Source organism: Orycteropus afer, unplaced genomic scaffold (genome assembly GCF_000298275.1).
Source record: "Orycteropus afer afer isolate SDZICR_OR568_19922 unplaced genomic scaffold, OryAfe1.0 scaffold00770, whole genome shotgun sequence".
NCBI classification, from domain to species: domain Eukaryota; kingdom Metazoa; phylum Chordata; class Mammalia; order Tubulidentata; family Orycteropodidae; genus Orycteropus; species Orycteropus afer.
The window spans coordinates 248962-269248 of record NW_006922357.1 but is presented as its reverse complement, the minus strand read 5'-3'; the positions used below and the strand labels follow the sequence as shown (position 1 = coordinate 269248).

The window sequence follows — 20287 nt, the reverse complement described above, 5'->3', positions numbered from 1 at the left end:
TAGTGCCTAAGGCATTTGACTGCTAACCAGAAGGCTGACAGTTCAAACCCACCAGCCACTCCTTGGAAGGAAGATGGAGCAATCTACTTCCATAGTGATACTGCCTCGGAAACCCAAGGAGGGTTCACAATGGGTCGGATCCGACTCAATGGCAGTGGGGGCAATACTTTTCATGGCTGCTGGTCTCTCGCCTCTGACTTGTTTCCAGCCATTATTTAGAAATAAGACATTGGATCTGCATTTTACTGTGTTGCTAAAAGACCAAATATTATCATACTGAGAGTAATACCTGTTCTTAACATCTCTTCCTTCCCTCATGGTAACTGACTCCTTGATTTTAGAGGGAGTCTTTTAAAGGAAAAAAAAAAATATCTTTTAAGGAAAATATTTTATAACCACAAAACAAATCAGCTTTTGTTTTATTAAATCAAGTTATAAAGGTTCTTTTAAAAATTAATACTGATAATCATTCAACAAAATCTCATTGAGTATTTACCACCTTATCCTATAGTCAATTCTCATTATTTGTGGTAGTTATGTTCTATAAGTTTCCAGCAAAAATAAATTAGCAAATACTGAATCACTGTTTCTAGGCAAAACAAAGGGTTAGATTTCTATGAACCTCTGTTCACACATTGTTGTCAACTATTCAGTACAAAAACTATTTTTTGTGTGTTTCTGTTTAAAGATACCTTATTTAATATATAATTGATTCATTGCTCACAGACCACAGTGGCACAACTCCTGACTAAACAAAGCTTATCTAACACACAATTTCTTCATAAGGTATATTGAAGCCTTCTTGAGTTTAGGAACACTAGACAGCACTCCTCAGAAGGAAGATGGGGCAATCTACTTCCGTAGTGATACTGCCTCGGAAACCCAAGGAGGGGTCGCTATGAGTTGAGTCCGAGTCGACGGCAAATAACAACAACAACAGACAGCACTTCACTACTATGCACAGGAGCCATTTTAAACAGCCAAATCACCAACAAGAAGCATGAAAATGTAGTAACATGATATTAAATAGACTTCAAAAAGGACACTTGTTTACAGTGTAAGAGCTAAAACAGGAACACAGAACGTCTCCTTGTTTGACCCAAGCTGATAATGTATTGTTGTTATGTGCTGTCGAGTAGGACCTGACTCATAGCGACCCCTCCCTGGGTTTCCGAGGCAGTATCACTACGGAAGTAGGAATGCCCAACCTTCCTTCTGAGGAGTAGCTGGTGGGTTTGAACCACCAGCCTTCTGGTTAGCAGTCAAGTGCTTTAGGCACTATGCTACCAGAGTTCCCTGATAATATATATATTGGGTAATTCAAATTTTTTGCCACTCTGAGCATGTCTGTAAATGACCACAAAAGTGCCACGAGTATTAGTTTGGGGGTTATAATAAATTTTACCAAGTAGAATTCACAAATATGGAACCCATGAATAATAAAGATCAACTGTATCTCTTCCAGTCTCTAGAAAGAAAAAGGAAAGATCTGTGTAATTAAGTCACAGAAAGCCAGTGGCTTCATGGGAAACAGCAGTTAAAGAAGTCGCCTAGTGAGTCTCCACCACTTCTTTCTCATCTATCTGCTTTCCCAATTCACTAATCTAGAGCTCTAACCTGAACCTAAATATAACCTAATAGTGGAGGGTCAGCAAAAAAGGAGAAGACCTTCAACAAGATGGGTTGACACAGTGGCTGCAATAATGGGCTCAAGGATAGCAAAGATTGTGAGAATGGCATACAACTGAGCAGTGGATCATTCTTTTGTACATAGGGTCACTATGAGTCAGAGACAACTTGACAGCACCTAACAACAACAACAACAAACCTGAACATAAATATAACACACACACACACACACATATGCACTCCTATGCAATACCTGAAATTTACTCCTTTGGGATGTGTTGACCTCTCCAAAGCGTTTGATTTTTAAATGGAGACACCTATATCTGTATGCATGTGTGTGTGTGTGTGTGTGTATATATAGGCACATGCACATATGTATAATACAAAGATCAACAAACTTGTTCTGTAAAAGTACAAATAGTAAATATTTTTACTTTGTGGTACATATATACTCTGCTGTTGGAACATTTATTGGCACTTAAATTGAATTTCATATAATTTTCACATGTCATGAATTATTATTCTTTTGATTGTTTTCCCACCATTTAAAAATGTGAAAACCAATCTTAGCTCATGAGACATACAAAAAACAGATGGTGGGCTCTATTTGTTTCATGGGCCATTGTTTGCCTACGCTTGGTACAACACATTCACTCATTAACGCAGAAAGTATCCTTGCATCTGTCCCAGTCTGAGCCACTAGGACAGCTCAGCTCTCTTGATGTGAGCACTGTTGTGAATTAAGAAAACAGTGGAAAAAGAGGAGAGGAAAATGCAGGCAAGAGATATCTGAGATCAATGAACTTAAACTTATCCAAGTTTTCACTTTTGGCTGCATATTGGAATCAACTGAGAAGCTTTAAAAAGTATTGATGCCTAGGCCCCACCTCCAGAGATTCTGATGAGATTATTCTGTGGTATGCCATGGGCCTGGGGATTTTTCAAAGCTCTAGAGGTGGTTCTCATATGAAACACAGGGTCACCTCATATAAGAATATTGACAAAGATACAGCTCTTTGGGATCACCAAAGATTGGAAACTTGAGCTACATTATACTTCTTTCCCTTTTCTTTATCATCTTCAATACATCTTTCCAATTATGCAGGTTTGTCTCACTTTCTACATACAACGTCCCTTGCCTATCTTTCCTAAATATTCATTTCAGACCTAAAATAACAAAAAGGAGTTAAGAAAACTTCTAAACTTCAGAAAAGAAAATATTATATATCATTTCAGTGTCATTGTCCCAATGAGTTTTGGTATCTCTCAGGTTAATGTTGTTTTTTTGGTTGGGGTCCCTCATAGGAGCACTCATTCAATCATGCTCAATATTGTCAGCCCACTAAGGGAAGGTTGAATTGTAGGAAATTAGTTCCTGACTATAACTCCTGAGAGACAGTTATATAAACCAGGAAGACAACTCATGAAATTGTAGGCTGCATCCTCTATCCAAAAATGGATATATCTGGGAAGCCAATATCAAGGTTTTTGCCAAGCATGAAATTAAAGATAACAAAATGGAAGACTTAAAAACACATTTCATAAGCTATGGTAAGGTAGATAAGACTCCTTTGTACCTTAGGAAATGTGTCTTTCAAGTAGCCCAGAATATCCAAGCTCCTCAGACACTGTCTAAAAGGATAACTTCTTGAATATGGATCAGCATAAAGCTGATTCCTAGGAGGCAGGGGTCAAGTGTCCTCACTTTCCAACTTCTCCATCATCTCTGACACCAGCTGCTTCACCCATGACACTCTCTTTCTCTGCTGGGTTTAATAATTCACTTTAGCATCTCACAGAGGTCACAGACTATATTTATAGTTATATGATTTATTAGGGCAAATGTATAAACCTCAGGAGTAGAAGGATACAATTCAGGATCAGCATCAGAAAGAGGTACACAAGCAAGATCTAGAAGGATCGCCAAAGTGGAACTCCCATTTTTCCAAAGAGAGTATGTTCTTCTTCCATTCATCAATCAGGGCAGCTCTCAGCAAGAATGGCTCTGGGAGCAGAAAAAGGTCTCAAAGCCCCAGAGTTCCGGGGCTTTCATCTCCCAGTCCATGCATTTCTTATTGGTTACCACGTGGGCTCTCTTGCCAGACCAGAGCCCAACACATACTTAGGGATAATCAATACATCTTAATTATTTAGGAAATCCCTTAAGGTTGTTTTCCCAAAAAACAAGGGCAAATAAGGGAATTCATTGCACCATAGAGTCAAAGACCCATATCTTGGACCCTATTGTAGTGAGATAAGTGTAACTCTTTCTTCACATTTTCTCTTTTACCAAATTTTACCTGGAAGATTTGTTGGTACTAATTTAATTTAAATGTCAATAACATAATAGGTGAAACAAAATTAGTCCTTTCTTAATTGACTTCTAATCTTCCATTACACTCATTTAGACTGGAGGAAGTTTTATCCTCTGCCTATTTCACAGTCTTTAAGTAGCAAAGATTCTTGTCTTTTAAGTCATATTTTATATAACATCTAAAAGAACTGGAACCCAAATATTTATAATAATCTGCCTCATTGGACTTATATTTCTTTAGACTAATCCAGTGGAAAAAACCAACTGAGAGGAAAATATTCTTCAGAAGCTTACAGTAAATGTCAGGAACAAATGTGAAATATATGTCATTTTTGAGATAATTCTGTTGGCAGTAATAATTTCCAGCAGCTGACTTACAAACACAGGAATTTTTTTTCCCTTATTACAGGATAGCCTCTTTTAACATTTTGAACATTTATCTGAGGTAGATACACTCCTTAAATTTTGAACATTTACCCAAGGTAGATGCACTCCTTGGAGAGAACAATCATGGGAGAAAGAGGGACTGTTTTTGCACAGGGAGACAGCTCAGGGGGCAGGAGTGCATGGAGGGATGGACACAGGGAAGAGGTAACTATTGGGAGGAAGTCGAAGGGGAGCTGTTGCATTGGGCTAAATCATAGTCAATGTCATGAGATAAAGTGTGTGTGAACTGCTGTATAGAAAGTGAATTTTCTCTGTAAACTTTCATCCAAAACACAATATAAATAAATAAATAGATAGATAGACATATAGATAAATAAATAGTTTTTTTTAATTGAGAGTTGGGTGAAAGTTTACACAGCAAACTGGTTTTTCCATTCAACAATTCATACACATTTTGTTCGGTGACATTCATTGCAATCTCCACAATGCAATAGCACTCTTCCTACTTCCTCTCTATATTTACCATTTCCATTCATCCTTCTTTCCCATTCCTTCCTGCCTTCTTAGCTTTATCCCTGGGCATATGCTGCCCTTCTAATCTTGTATAATTGTTCTAACATGTGCATATAACCATGGTGTTATTGTTCACTGTGGTAGTTGAGTTGTGTGTTGATTTGGCTGGACCTGGTTTTGAGTGGCTGGGCAGCTGGATGTAGTTATTCCCCATGATGAGACTGGTAATCATCTCCATGGTGGAATGTACTGGAGCAACTAAGTAGCTGCCTTAGGGATGTGCTTCCAGTATGTAAGAAGAAGCTTTGAGAAAGGTCTCTGCAGCTTTTTTGGCATGCTTGCACCTTGCATGTAGCCGAGTCTTCATTCATCAGCCTGCCATGTTTTCTGCTGATCATGGAACTGCCTCTGGACTTGAACTTCTGGCCTGTCATGTTGCTTGGTAATCTTGGGACTGTGCCATATTGTCAACCTTGGGTTTGTCAGCCTAAGCAGCCAGCAGCTGCCTGAGTTAAAAGAAGCCTCCAGCTTCAGTGGGCCGGGAGCAAGAGGCAGAGCTAAAGCCCAAGGTCAATGGGCTTTCACCCAGCTGCTAGAGCTTAACACTTTGAACTCAGAATTCTAGCCTCCAAAACTGTAAAAGAATAAATCCCTGTATGTCAAATCCATCTCCACCAGTGACATTTCTGTTAGAGAGATACAAGAGAGCCAAAACATTCACCTTATAGGCCTGTCTATTGTTTGGCTGAAAGTTGAGCCATGGGGGTCAGTTCAGTTCTAGGCTTGAAGGTGTCTAAGTGCCATAGACTCTGGGTTTCCACCAGTCTCTATCAGCTAAGTAAGCCTGGTCTTTTTTATGGTTTTGAGTTTCCTTCCACATTTTTCTCCCACTGTATCCAGGACCTCCTATTGAGATGCCTTTCAGAGCAGGTAGTTGTGGCAGCCAGGTACCATCTAGTTCTTCTGGTCTCAAGATTGTGGACGCTGGGATTAACATAGTCCATTAGTCCCTTGGACTAATTGTTTCCTTGCATCTTTAATTTTCTTCATTCTTCTTTGCTCCAGACTGGAAGTGACCAATAGTTGTACCTTAGATGGCCACTCACAAGCTTTTAAGACACCAGTAGGGTAGGATGAAGAACATTGTCTTTCCGGATGTAGAACATTGTCTTTGCAGCCTCTTGAATATCACAAGTATTAATTAGCTTCTCCAAGAGCTCCTATATAAGTAGGAATTTTGGTTTCAGTAAGGCTCATCCACAGTGAGGACTTTCTCGAAACTACCTGGATCTGAGATTACCTTCAGCACAACCACAAGCAATCCCTTTGGATATCATAACTTCTTGGGTCAAGATTCATCCTTAACCTTTCTTTTTTTGTGGAGATTTTACATAAAACAGCAGAGAGAGTTTTTGTGTGGTAATATTGTTTTGAGAGTAGAGAACATATGGTTACTACATAGCACAACTGGATTGGTCTCTAAGCCCCTTGAAAGTAGGACCTCTGAAGGCTTGAGATGAACTTATTAAAATAATAACTGATAGATCAAAACTCAGGAGCTCTAATAGCATAGTGCCTAAGGCACTTGACTGCTAACCAGAAGGCTGGCGGTTCAAACCCACCAGTCACTTCTCAGAAGGAAGGTTGAGCAATCCTACTTCTGTAGTGATACTGCCTCGGAAACCCAAGGAGGGGTCGCTATGAGTCGGGGCTGACTCGATGGCACATAACAACAACAACAGATCAAAACTCAGAAGGTCTTATATTTTACTACTTAGAATATTTTGAGCTCACTGAGGATAAAGAATAAAGTAAGAATGAACACTTTCATTACTAATTTTTCAAAACTAATGTTTACTTCTGATGCTCCATTTAATAAGAAAATTATAATCATTTCTACAGCAAGAATCATTAATTAGTCATTGTTGAATGGAATTTAATTACTTTCAGCAAACATAAAAGTGATTCAAGCTCATGTAACAAAATACTATTTCCATACAACATTTATTAAATGTATATCATGAGTTAAACAGGGGCTCTGGTAGCATAGTGCCTGAGGCACTCTACTGCTAACCAGAAGGCTGGCAGTTCAAACCCACCAGCCTCTCCTCAGAAGAAATCTACTAGGCAATCTACTTCCATAGTGATAGTGCCTCAGAAACTCAAGGAGGGGTCACTATGAGTTGGGTCCAAGTCAATGGCAACAACAACAACATGAGTTAAACACTAAAATAATACAGAGAAAATATAAATGTTAGTTTTTTATCCAAAAGGTACTGATAGGCTCCTTTTCACCAAGGCATTATGAGTGCTGGAGATACTGTGGTAAATAAGACATGGGCTGTATCCCCAAGGATCTCACAGTTGAAAGTAACACCAAAGCCAACACAAATGGATTAATTAGAAAATTTAAAACGATGCCATGTAGTCAAGTGTAGTCAAGTGCTAAATAGTCTGGAAAAGACTATAAATTAACAGGTACTGCCTAGAAAAGAAGTTGATAAGGCCTGTTCTTGACAGGAAAGGACTGATTGAGAAGGCTAGAGTTTGTCTGGGCCTTGAGAAATAGAGAAGACTTGATAGACAGATACTAGCAAAAATAGCATATATATCAGGTGAAAAGAAAGTGAACAAGAGCCTTAGGTGTAGAAGTGAGCATAATGAGTTAATAAAATAGTAAGAAACTTGGACCAGTTGGGAGAATGGTAGTTAGAAGTGAAAAATAAAGTTGGAAAGGTAGGCTGAAGGTCAATTACAAAGACATTGGCATCAGGTGAAGGGGATTTAATCTAGTGAGCCTCTGAAGGTCTGGGATGAGGAAGGCAACATAATAATTGCTGACCAGTACTAGTATGGCTCTCATATACTTCATGTGGTTTACATGTCTCCTCATCATTTTCCTTGTAAGCTTTTCCCTGCTTGTGTCTTTGGTTGTAGCTCTGTTTCCATGTCAAAGTCAAAATATACTTTCTTCTTTAGGGGAAGCACTGATTCATCAGATCTCAATGACCAAGAGGCTGGCCCTGGGGCCTCAAAGGGCAGCTGGAGCACTTGCATGACCCCAGTCACTCAAAGATCACCAGCCCCAAGCACACGCAGCATGACCTCAGTCATCAGTAGAGTAAGTGTACTAACAGGAAAAGACTCCTGGCATCTGGGACACGACCTCACCACCGTGGCATGTCTGCATTCTCCATATATCAAAGCATGTTGTTGATGCTGTTTAATGGTAGAAGCTTGTTTTTCAGGACTGAACCTCCTGCTTCTTTAGCTCCTGGCAGGAAGCTCAAAGCTTAAAGTAAAGGACAGGACCAGGCTCAAAGATAATATTTGTATGGTTGGGGTTTAACTGGAAAATGCCTTAAATAAATATAAAGAACTTTTAGAAGTCTCTGATTTTGAGCATGTATGTTACTTCTTAGAACAGATATTAACAAGTTGACTGAATTAAATTTTTTTAAATTGATTTCAGTAAGGAAAAGTAGAATCTTGAAATATTGTTATAGTTTTCTTTTGTATACATATGTTAAATAAGTAAGTACATGATGAACACTTAAGTTGCATATACTACACACACACATACATATAGCAAATGATATTTTACATTAATTTGCTTTTTAAGGGACACTTTTAAGAGAGAAAATGGAGAATGTATTTAGGGAAAATTATTCCCTATACTAAATATACCCATTTCTCACTTATCAACATGATTAAGTTCCAAAGCCCAGGTCGTTATACAAAAATCAGCATTACATGAAAATGGAGGATGACTATGTCAGATCACACAATTGAAGATGACTACATCATTACATAACTGCCAAATTACATCTTACATAATTGCCAACCACTGAGAATCATGGCCCAGCCAAGTGGGCACATAATCTTAACCATCATCTGTTCTGGTTACCTAGTACTACTCTGACAAGAATATACCACAAATGGGATAGCCTTAACAAAGAGGAGTTTATTCTCTTACAGTTTGGAGGCATTAAGTCCAAGTTCAAAGTGCCAGGCTCTAGGGGTTGGGTGAAAGCCCCTTGCCCTTGGGCTTCAGCTCTGCCTCCAGCTCCCGGCCCACTGAAGCTAGCGGCTTTTCTTCACTCAGGCAGCTAATGGCTGCTGAGGCTGAGAAACCCAAGGTTGACAAATAAAATGGCATAGCCCCGATGTTTCCAAACCATATGGCAGGCCATTAATTCAAGTCCATTTTAAGTCCCAAGGTGGGCAGAGCATGGCAGGCTGCTGAACAATGACATGGCTACATGCAGGGTCCAAGCATGCCATAAGCTAGAGACCAAGGATTCTGCTTATATACGGGAAGCAGACCACATTCCCTAAGGAAGCTCCTCAGCTGCTCACATTAGATTCCACCATGGAGTTGATTACCAGTCTCATCATGGGGAATACTACATCGAGCTGCCCAGCCACTCAACCAGGCCCAGCCAAGTTGACACACAAACTGAACTACCACACCATCACAGGCCAGTATTACTCTTGCCTCACACTTCAGTGTTCATTATTGCCAGATGTATGAAGTTAATATGCCATATAGTTGGACATTAGATTTTTTACTATTGTTGTAAATGTAATATGTCAGATAATGAGATAGTCGATAAATGGGGAATATGTGCATTCTGTTGGAAGATATTCTTGGGATGAATTAGCATCTATGAGTCTGTTTGATTAAGCAGGAAACTGTTTACATATAGGTGGCATCTATAATTAAGAAATATTTACATAGGAACTGTTAGTCTTTGATCCAGCCAATATTTATTAAGGGCCTACTATATGCCAGACACTAGGTGTAGAGCAGTGACTAAAACAGACAAAAATCCTTGCCCTAATGGAACTTGCATTTTAATATGTTACTCACTGCCATCGAGTTGAACCCGACTCATAGCAACCTCTCCTTGGGTTTCCGAAGCAGTATAACTAAGGAAGTTGATTGCCCAACCTTCCTTCTGATGAATGGCTGGTGGGTTTGAACCACCAGCCTTCTGGTTAGCAGTCAAGTGCCTTAGGCAAGGTGATAAATTCTGTGGAGAAAACATAGTTTGGATTAAGAACAATAGCTTCAGGAAGAATTTTTATTAGAGTAGTAAGAGTAGGCCTCAAAGAGAAGGAGACATTTGACCAAAGATTTGAAGGATGTGAAGGAAATAGCCATGCAGGTGTCTGAGAGAAAGTGTTCCTCCAGGGAGGGAAACACTGATATACATCAGGTGTACATGGAGAAAGGAGCTCTGGTGGCCTAGTGCCTAAGGCACTTGACTGCTAACCAAAAGGCTGGTGGTTCAAACCCACCAGCCACTCCTTGGAAGGAAGATGGGGCAATCTACTTCCATAATGATACTGCCTCAGCAACCCAAGGAGGGGTTGCCATGAGTCGGGGCCAACTTGACGGCACATAACAACAACAACATACATGGAGAAGGCTGTCCTACTTACATAATGGTTGGACTCCATTATGAGTAGTTACTGCCCTTGCACAACCAGTTTTTTAAAATATTTCAATGCCAGTGCAAAAGCCCTGAGGTTGGAATGTGCTTGGTGTATTTAAGGAAGAGCAAGGAGACCTATGTGGCTGTTACAGGTGAACAAAAGGTAGAGGACTAGTAAATAAGTTCAGGGAGTTAATAGGGCCAGATAGGGCCATATACACCACTGTATGGACTTTTGCTTTTACTCTGAATAAGATGGAATGCGGGTAGTTGGAGGATTTTGAGCAAAAGAGTGATAGGATCCGCCATTTGTTCAAGCAGAATCTAGGAACTGTGCTGAGAAGCAACAGTAGGAGGGAAGGGGTGGATCCCAGAAGTCCAGTTAAGAGGCCACTACAATAGTCAAGACCATTGGGGCGAGAGAGAGGTGCTTTGAAACAGGGAAATAGCAGTGAAGGTAGAGCAACCGGATTGTGTATATATTTTGAAGGAGGAAACAAAAGGCATCCAAATGGATTTAATAATAAAAATGATAAATTTATCTAAAGCACAGTCTAAATTGTACTTGCTCCTGAGATAAAAGGCACATTTAAAATTTCATAAATATTTATGCTAAACTCAACAGGCAGATTCTTTCATTCAATAGCAAGAAAAGCACATAGATAGTTGATTATTACACTCAATTCTTTGGCACCCTAACAAGGAATGATATTTAAAATATTTAGCAACTGGTATGGCAGAGGCATTGAGCAATCAGACGAGACACTGGCACCGGGCTGGTGCAGCATTCTGGAGGCCCTGCTAAACTGTGAATTAACCCAGATTATGGAGAGAGCTAGGGTTGTAGAGGAGCGGAAGCATGGGAGTTAGGGGTGGGCAGACTGGAAGTAGTGCTGCTTACTAACTGATTCAGAAGTGTTCTTAAAATTTTAACAGTTTATTCTGCTGTATGTACTACTGAGTAACCAGTAACTTAGTTGAGTTTGTTCTCAAAACAAGGATTATCTTCCCTCCTACCATATGAGATTGTTGGGGGTGGGGGGGAGAAAGGAAAATCACCCTTGTCATATGCTGATACTCTCAAACATAACAGCCTCTATGCACTTATTTCTTTGTTAAACACCACCTAGATTTCCCCTAAAAGAAGCTCACTGCAATTGAATATATGTGCCGTAAGAAAAACCCTTACATTGATTAAATTCTGACTCATAGTGACCCTGCAGGACAGAGTTAAAGTGCCCTACATGGCTTCGAAGTCTGTAATCTTTACAGAAGCACACTGCCACATCTTTCCCCCGCAGAGAAGCTGGTAGGTTTGACCTGCTAACTTTTCAGTTAGAAGCCGAGTGCTTAACCACGGCGTCATCGGGACTCCTGAGAATATATCGGCAGTTTCTAGGCTGATCTATCACATTCTTACATTCTAGCTCTCCACTGAGTAAGAGAAAAAGAGAGAACAAGAGAAATCCTTTTCATTAAATAAGCATAAAACGGCACAGTAGTTTATGATGCATGTTTGCTTTTTTCATGATGAAGGGAATAGAATTAGATGATAATAAAGGCATCAACTTGGCAATTTCTCCCATTTCTCGGATTTTCATTGCTTCAATGTTCTTTTCTGACTATAGCACATAGGAGGTAAGTTTTTAAAATGAAAACTCATGAAACATGAAAGTCTCTAACCTGGCCTCTGCTATGACATAACCTATTAATTTTAGGCTTGACATTTTGAACCTCCAGAGTATGTATTGCATTTGAATGTCTATACAATATTAATTGCTTCTTAGTGCTCAATATTAATGATACTCCCAAGACTCCTGTTGGAAATTTGCTGTTGACATAATTGCCACTAAGGAACTTGGTCTTACTTCAACGGAAGACTCCATGTGGTGAACAACTCTCTGAAGGGAAGATATTAAAATGGACCTAAATTCATTTATCCATTTGAACTCTATCACAGTCTTTTTATAAACATTGATAGTCTATGCCTACTAGAGGACTTGGTAGCTATATACTTCCTACTTCCTGCAACATGTATTATGGGAGCTCTGGTAGCATAGTGCCTAAGGCACTTGACTGCTAACCAGAAGGCTGGTGGTGCAAACCCACCAGCCACTCCTCAGAAGAAAGGTTGGTCAATCTACTTCTGTAATGATACCACCTCAGAAACCCAAGGAGGGGTCACTATGTGTCGAGGCCGACTCAACGACACATAACAACAACAACATGTATTATGTGTTGAACAATAGTCAAATACTAAAAATATTGTATATTGAAGTTGAGTTGCTCATCTTGTTAGGCAAGTAAGAGCCACATCTCTTTGGAGTGAGCTCACCAAAATCTCCACAAATATTTACCATGAGAGGTAGATACAGATAACAAGGAGGGAATTCTTTCCTGTGTGACTGTGAAAGGTACTTTTTGATTATTTACAGAAAAAAGAAATTTAAAAGTCGTCTAGGTTTGATTATTATCAAAATTGTTGGCCATTTTCATAGACATTTAACTTCAACCCAGTTGTCTAAAGATCTGAAATTAGTAGTTTAATGCTTAAGCAGGTAATACAGCAATCAAGTCCCACGGGCACCTGCAAAGTTGAGACATTGTCAACAGAGTCATTTATATGTTACAATGAAAGCAAGTCTTAGACTGAATTGTATCACATGTAGAAGTATTTGTTAGCAAACAAGCACCAAAGACAAAAACAAAATCACCTGTTCCTGTAAATTAATGAAGTCCCCACACTTTATCATTTTATAAGCTTTGATAGGCTCTTGTATGAAAGTTTCATTGCAACATAGATATAACCAACTATATTTTGATCAGTCAGTGTTCTAGATGGAAAAGATAGAGGTACAAAGGGAAAAAGTGGGGGTAGAAGAGGTAGGCACTGGTTAAAGAGAGGGGGTGTGGAAAGTAGGGACACAGGACCAAAAAGTTATACTCTGAGGACATGAAGCTTGCCAGATTCCCATGCATAGTTCAGGAAAGATGGGATATACCTGAATCACCTTTCTTGCTAACTGTATATTAGAACACTTACTAATTTTGCTAATGAAAAAGTATTTCTCACATCTTTTGTGCTAATTGACAAACCTGCTGGTGAAGATTTTTGATAGTAAATTTAAGTTATATGAACTTCTGATGAGGTTCCTTCAATTCATAACTAGCTCTTAATATAATACACAGAAGGAATTCTGGTGGTGCAGTGGCTAAGGCTCCTAATCAAAAGGTTGGCAGTTCAAACCCACCAGCCACTCTGAAAGATGATGCAGTCTGCTTCCATAAATATTTACAACCTTGGAAACCCTATGGGGCAGTTCTACTCTGTCCTGCAGTGTTGCTATGAGTTGGGATTAACTCGATGGCGTGGACTTGGTTTGGTTTTAAAGTGGTACACACAAATGTGTTTCTAAAAAACAAAACTCACTGCCATTGAGTCGATTTTGTTTATACTTAAGTATATTTATATAGCAGTGTTTTAAAGTAATTCACAGTCCGTATAATGTTTTTTATCATTTTTACTTTGTGGACAGGAGCATGATTTTGATAATTCCATGGGTTTGGCTGCCACTGACAGCACCTCTGAAGACCTCACAAAGTGTCACTGTAGAAAAACTTCAGGCACACCTTCCATAACAGTATCTGGGGCCTCCCTCTCTTCAGGTGGGTATTTACAACATATCCATTCTGTTGTTAAAAAATGTCTAAATCAGATTGAATTGATGGATTGACACCCATTTCATGCCTTAGCAAATAATCATCCATTCTTGGACCCATAATGGTAGGCCCATTCCATGAGAACCACTTGAAGGTAGACCCAGGTGTTGTCTCAAGTCTTCTGCATTCATGAAAAATCCATTTATTGAGTGTATATTCTTACTAGGCATCTTTGCCAACTTTTAGAACGATACCAGAATGTCAGCAAAGGAGTGTAGGAAATATAAGTGGCCCCAAGATACATCTAATAGTAGATAGGGACACTTTGACAAACTTCACGGATATGGCAGAACAAATGATATGGTAGTCAGAAGTTACCTATATCAAGAAAGAGAAATCATTCCATGGTTGAAATAAGGAGTTATTTGTAAACAGCATTAAGTTATTGATGATAATTCTTTTCATTTTGTGGTACACCAGAGTATATCATTTTACTTAACCTTCACAACAATACTGGGAAGCAGATATTACTTATATTGCAATTCCAATAAATAAGGTAAATCTTTTAGAGAAACTTGTAATAATTATAAAGTTTATGTCCCATGTGTAGAATTAAAATCATGATAAAATCCTCAACATGAAAAAGTTACCTATTACCTAATGATATTTGCAGAAAAGTGGGGTGTCTCTCCTGGTCAGCCAGTTCCCAATGGGTTTTCTTTTCTTTTCTTTTTTCTTTTTTTAACTTTTATTGTGACTTAGGTGAATGTTTACAGAGAAAATAAGTTCTTCATTCAACAATTTATACACATTTGTTTCATATCATTGACTGCAATCCCCTCAATGTAACATCACTCATACCATTTCCTCTCTGTGTTTGTTTCCATTCTTCCTTCTTTCTTAACACATCCTGCCTTCTGACCTTTGTCCTTGGGCAAATGATACCATTTGGATCTCAAATGCTTGATTGTTCTAAGGAGTATTATTGTTATTGTTATTCTGGAGTTGTAATTTACCTTGTAGACCTCTCTATTGTTTGCCTGGGAATTCAGCTATGAGAGTGAGTTCAGGTCCAGGTCCAAAGGGTGACCAAGGGTCATAGTGTCAGGGGTTCCAACAGTTCCCATGTGAACAGTAAGCCTGGTCTATTTTATGATTTTGAGTTTTGTTCCACATTTTGCTCGCCCTTTATCCATGACCTTCTGTGTTCCCTTGCAGAGCAGGAGGTAGTGGTAGCCAAGCACAATCTAGTTCTTTGCTCTCAGGGCCATGGAAGCTGAGGTTTGTGTGGTCCATTAGTCCTTTGGACTAATTGTTTCCCTATGTCTTTCATTTTCTTTGGGGAGCTCTGGTGGCATAGTCCCTAAGGCATTTGGCTGCTAACTAGAAGGCTGGCAGTTCAAACCCACCAGCCACTCCTCAGAAGGAAAGTTGGGGAATCTACTTGCATAGTGATACTGCCTCAGAAACCCAATGAGGGGTCGCTATGAGTCGGATCTGACTCCATGGCAGTGAGTTTGGTTTGGTTGGTTTGTTTTTTTTTCATTTTCTTCACTCTTATTTCCTCTGGATGGGAAGAGGCCAATAGTTAGTTGCTCCTTAGATTGCCACTGATAACATTTTAAGACCCAGTTGCTACTCACTAAAGTAGGATACAGAACATTTTCTTTATGGACTAAGTTGTACCAACTGACCTTGATGTCCCCAGAGACTATGGTCTTGAGTCCCTAGGCCTAATAAATCATTCCCTCAAAGTTTTTGGTTATGACTCAAGTTTTCATAGCTTTGCCCTCACATGCTCTAGTATATTCTTGGATATATTTGCAGCATACATAAATACATATATAGAAATATCCTCTGTCAAACCTATATATATTCTCCTTCCCACATCTGTTCAGCTTGCATGTCTATCTGTGTATCCAGAGTTTTCTGTGTTTGGTGATTGCTGCATTTTGTTCAGAAATAGAAAAGTAATTCACCTATTAAATGAAAATCTTAACCTACCCTAGGAGCATCATCATAGAGTCTATTTCTGTTCTGAAAAAAAAAAAAAAAAAAAGCTAAAATTCACTGCCATCTAATTGATTCTGACTCATAACCACCCCATAGGGTTTCTGCCTCATCTTTATTCCACAGAGTGACTAGTGTGTTCGAACCACTGACTTTTTGGTTAGCTGCCAAATGCCTTAACTACTACACCACCAGAGCACCTGTTCATTGAGCACACACTCTGTCAGGCACTATGCTAAGCACTTCTGCATTACCACATTAACCATTTCAAATTGAAGTTCTTGATTCGGAGATGATGATCTTACCTGTTCTCTTCAATATTCCTTGTTTATAGGCAATTGTGTCTATCTCAGCAGGGCTTTGGTATAGAACTATTCTGTGGAAATAAATTATCCGTGACTTGGTAAGCTATCCACAGCATTACTGAGGGGTACCTCATTCTTTAACTTATATTTTTAAAACTGAAAGCAATATGTTCTTCTACAGACAGAATGTTCTGTTTCCTAAAGAAATAGAATTTCATCTCAGTTTAGCTATATCCACTCCCTTTTTCTGCAAAAGTAACTTGCCCTATAGTTATTTTAAAAGTAGCAATTGAAAATTGATTGACTCAAAATTTTATGTCAAATATAAAAACAATGAATTCTTTAAATGTTAGAATCAAGAAGAGTTAATGCTTTATTTTTTCCAAGCCTAAGGGCCCATCCTACAAGTTTTCAAAGTCACAAGCAAAGCTGAAGCTGTAAACAGCTTAACTCACTACTGTCGATTTGGATCCGACTCATAGTGACCCCTCCTTGGGTTCCTGAGGCGGTATCCCTACGGAAGTAGATTGCCCAACCTTCCTTGTTGTTGTTGTTGTGTGCCATCGAGTCAGACCCAACTCATAGCGACCCCTCCTTGGGTTTCCGAGGCAGTATCACTACGGAAGTAGATTGCCCCATCTTCCTTCCGAGGAGTGGCTGGTGGGTTTGAACAGCCAGCCTTCTGGTTAGCAGTCAAGTGCCTTAGTAGAGTATTTAAAGTCCTGTGGAGTGAAAGATAAATGAACTTATTTGTGTTGGTAATTCAACCTAAGACAATTTGCAAAATACTGTTAAAAAAATGGAAGTATGTTAACATAAACAGCACGAAGTTACTGACTCTGAGTGTTGTTTTCATAGCACTATCTATGCCCTAAGGAGTTCTGGTGGTGCTGTGGTTAAAGCATTGGGCTGCTAACCAAAAGGTCGGAGTATGAACCCACCAGCCACTTCATGAGAGAAAGATGAGGCAGCCTGCTTCCATAAAGATTTACTGCCTTGGAAACCTTCTGTGGCGGTTTTATTCTGCCCTGTAGGGAAGCTCTGAGTCAGAATCATCTCAATGGCAGTGAGTGGAATCTATGCCCTATGTCTAGAAGAAATGGAATTAAGATGAAACACTTGCAATGAAAAATAAGACTTTTTAACAAAATCAGCTGATTCACATCTTTCCTTTTCTCTTCCTTCCTCCAGACCGGAGTCGATCTGAGTTAGATTTGAGTGAGTCATTTTCCGAAGATGTAGAGGATACTGTAAGCATAAGAAGCAAGTCTGTCCCCGGGGCTTTAGACAAAGACTTGGTAAGTTGGATGGGAAAGAGACATGATCATGAGGAAACAAGCGCATGATCTGGCTCCCAGATCTTCTACTTTTACATGATGATGAATTGAGGATAAAGAAAGGACATATAGTAATCCCCTCCTGTTAGTCTTCACCGGAGACATACAAAAGAACCATTTAGAAAAGATAAGAGGGAATCATGTTAATGAGTGAAGATTCTCTCTAAAAAACACCTGGTGGGGTTTTCAGTTACTAAACCTGGGACGGAAGGTTGGGCAATCTACTTCAGTAGTGATACCACCTCGGAAACCCAAGGAGGGAGTCGCTATGAGTCGGGCCAGACTCGACAGCACATAACAACAACAACAACAAATCTGGGAAACAAAAAACACTGCCATCAAGTCAATTCCGCCTCATAGTGACCCTGTAGGATAGAGTAGAACTACCCCATAGGGTTTCCAAGTTGTGTAAATCTTTATGAAAGCAGACTGCCCCATCTTTCTCTCACAGAAAGGCTAGTGGAGTCAAACTGCTGACCTTTCGGTTAGCAGCTGAATGCCTTAACCACAACACCACCAGAGCACCTCTGGGAAACGAGGGATGCTGATATTTCTTAAACAGAATTGTACTAGACTTATCTGACTATATATTTTACATGAACATTTCTGTACCTCAAGTTGCCTCCAAAAACTGCCTTTTTATCTGAAATTAATTTTCATGATAATTAAGTTTCAGTGAAATCAGTTGTAAAATGAGAAGGTTGAATTAAATTATTGTTAAGATTTTTTCCAGATCTAATATTCTGGTTTCTATAATTGCTATAAAGAAATTCAAACTCCCTGGAAGTTTAACAAATGTTAAATGATATTAATATAGTGTTTTTTCCAAACCAAGTCAGGAAACTTTGAGTTCTAAATTGAAAAGTTATTTATTATAATATAAAAGCTTGAGGAAGTAATTTAAAATCCACCACACACAAAAAAGTAGGAAATGTTGGTGAGAATGAAAAAGGATACAGCCATTTTGAAATAAAGTTTAGTTAGCAATTTCTTTAAAAGTCAAATACAAATTCACTGCCATGGAGTGGGATCCGACTCATAGTGACCCCTCCTTGGATTTCTGAGGTGGTATCACTATGGAAGTAGATTGCCCCACCTTCCTTCCGAGGAGTGGCTGGTGGGTTGGAACTGTCAGCCTTCTGGTTAGTAGTCATCTGCCTTAGGCACTATGCCACCAGAGGCCCCAGGAATTTCACCCCTAAATATCTACCCAAATGAAATGAAAACATATAGCCACACAAAGATTTGTGTATGAATGTTCATAACAGCATTATTCATAATAGCCAAAAACTGGAAACAATCTGTATGTCTATCAACTGATGAATAGAAAAAGAAAATGTATATTGTGCTCCATAAAATAGAATATTACTGATCAATAAAAAGAAAAAAATGTACTAATATATACTAAAACATGGATCAACCTTAAAAACATCATGCTAAGTTGAAAGTAGCCAGATAAGATTACAAATTGCATGATTACATTTATGTGAAATATTCAAAAATGATAAATCTCTAGGAAAATGAAGCAGATTAAAGGTTGCCAGGAGCTGGGGGTGGAGTAGAGATCCATTCCAAACTGGCATGAGAAAACTTACTGGAGCAATGAAAATGTCAACTGGATTATTTTGATGTTTGTACAACTGTAAATTTGCTTAAAAAATCACTAAATTGGACACTTACAATGGATAATTTTATGGTTTATAGATTATACTTCAATAAAGCCGTTAAAAAAATTAAACATCAAGTGTAATAGCCAAAACAAATTTGGCAACTATTTTGGTTATCTAGTGCTGCTCTAACAGAAAACACCACAAGTGAATGACTTTAACAAATAGGGATTTATTCTCTTACAGTTTAGGAGGCTAGAAGTCTTAGTACAAAGTGCTGGCTCTAGGGGCTGGATGAAGGCTCCTCAACCTTGCGCTTCAGCTCTGCCCCTTGTTCCCTGCCACTGGAGCTGGAAGCATTGCTTAACTCAGGCAGCTGCTGGCTGCTGAGGCTGACAAACCCAAGGTCAACAGGCAAAATGGCACAGTCCAAAAGTTAGCAGACAACATGGCAGGCCACTGAGTTGAAGACTCAGTCAAATGCAAGATCCAGGTGTGCCAAAAGCTAAAGACCTATCTCAAAGTTTCTTCTTATATACTGGAAGCAGAACACATCCCTAAGGCAGCTACTCAGATGCCCACAGCAGACCCCACCATGGAGTTGATTACCAGTCTCAAAATGGGAAATAACTACAAAACTGCAAAATACCTCATAACATGGATGAACCTAGAGGATATTGTGCTGCATGAAATTAGTCAATCACAAAAGGACAAATATTGTATGAGAATGCTCCTGTAAGAAATCAAGAAAATGTTTACACACAGAAAGAAATATTCTTCGAAGGTTATCAGGAGTCGGAGGGGAAAGGAGAGTAAATTACTAACTAGAGGGTAGACAGGTATTAACTTGGGTGAAGGGGAAGGCAATATACAATAAAGGGGAGGTCAGTACAAAATGATCAAGGCAAGGGAAGATATTGGGAGGAGCAGATGAGTTAAAGGCAACAAAGGTAAATACTATTACATAAACAGCCCTGCAGTAACAGGAATAACAATAATCTACGAGTGGATACAAGATAGATCACAAGATTAATAAGAGTGGGAAGGTGAATGAGACTACACACACACACACACACACACACAC

At 39.1% G+C, this 20287-nt stretch overlaps 1 protein-coding gene across 1 annotated transcript in view; it reads left to right on the top strand.

Annotated features, from left to right (window-relative positions):
• SYTL5 (synaptotagmin like 5) overlaps window positions 1-20287 on the top strand; it is a 224829-nt gene that overhangs the window by 153678 nt on the left and 50864 nt on the right. The window contains exons 6-8 of the mRNA XM_007957658.1: window positions 7823-7964; window positions 13821-13950; window positions 17451-17557. Coding sequence (XP_007955849.1) covers window positions 7823-7964; window positions 13821-13950; window positions 17451-17557 — 379 coding nt within the window. The remainder of the gene's footprint in view (window positions 1-7822; window positions 7965-13820; window positions 13951-17450; window positions 17558-20287) is intronic.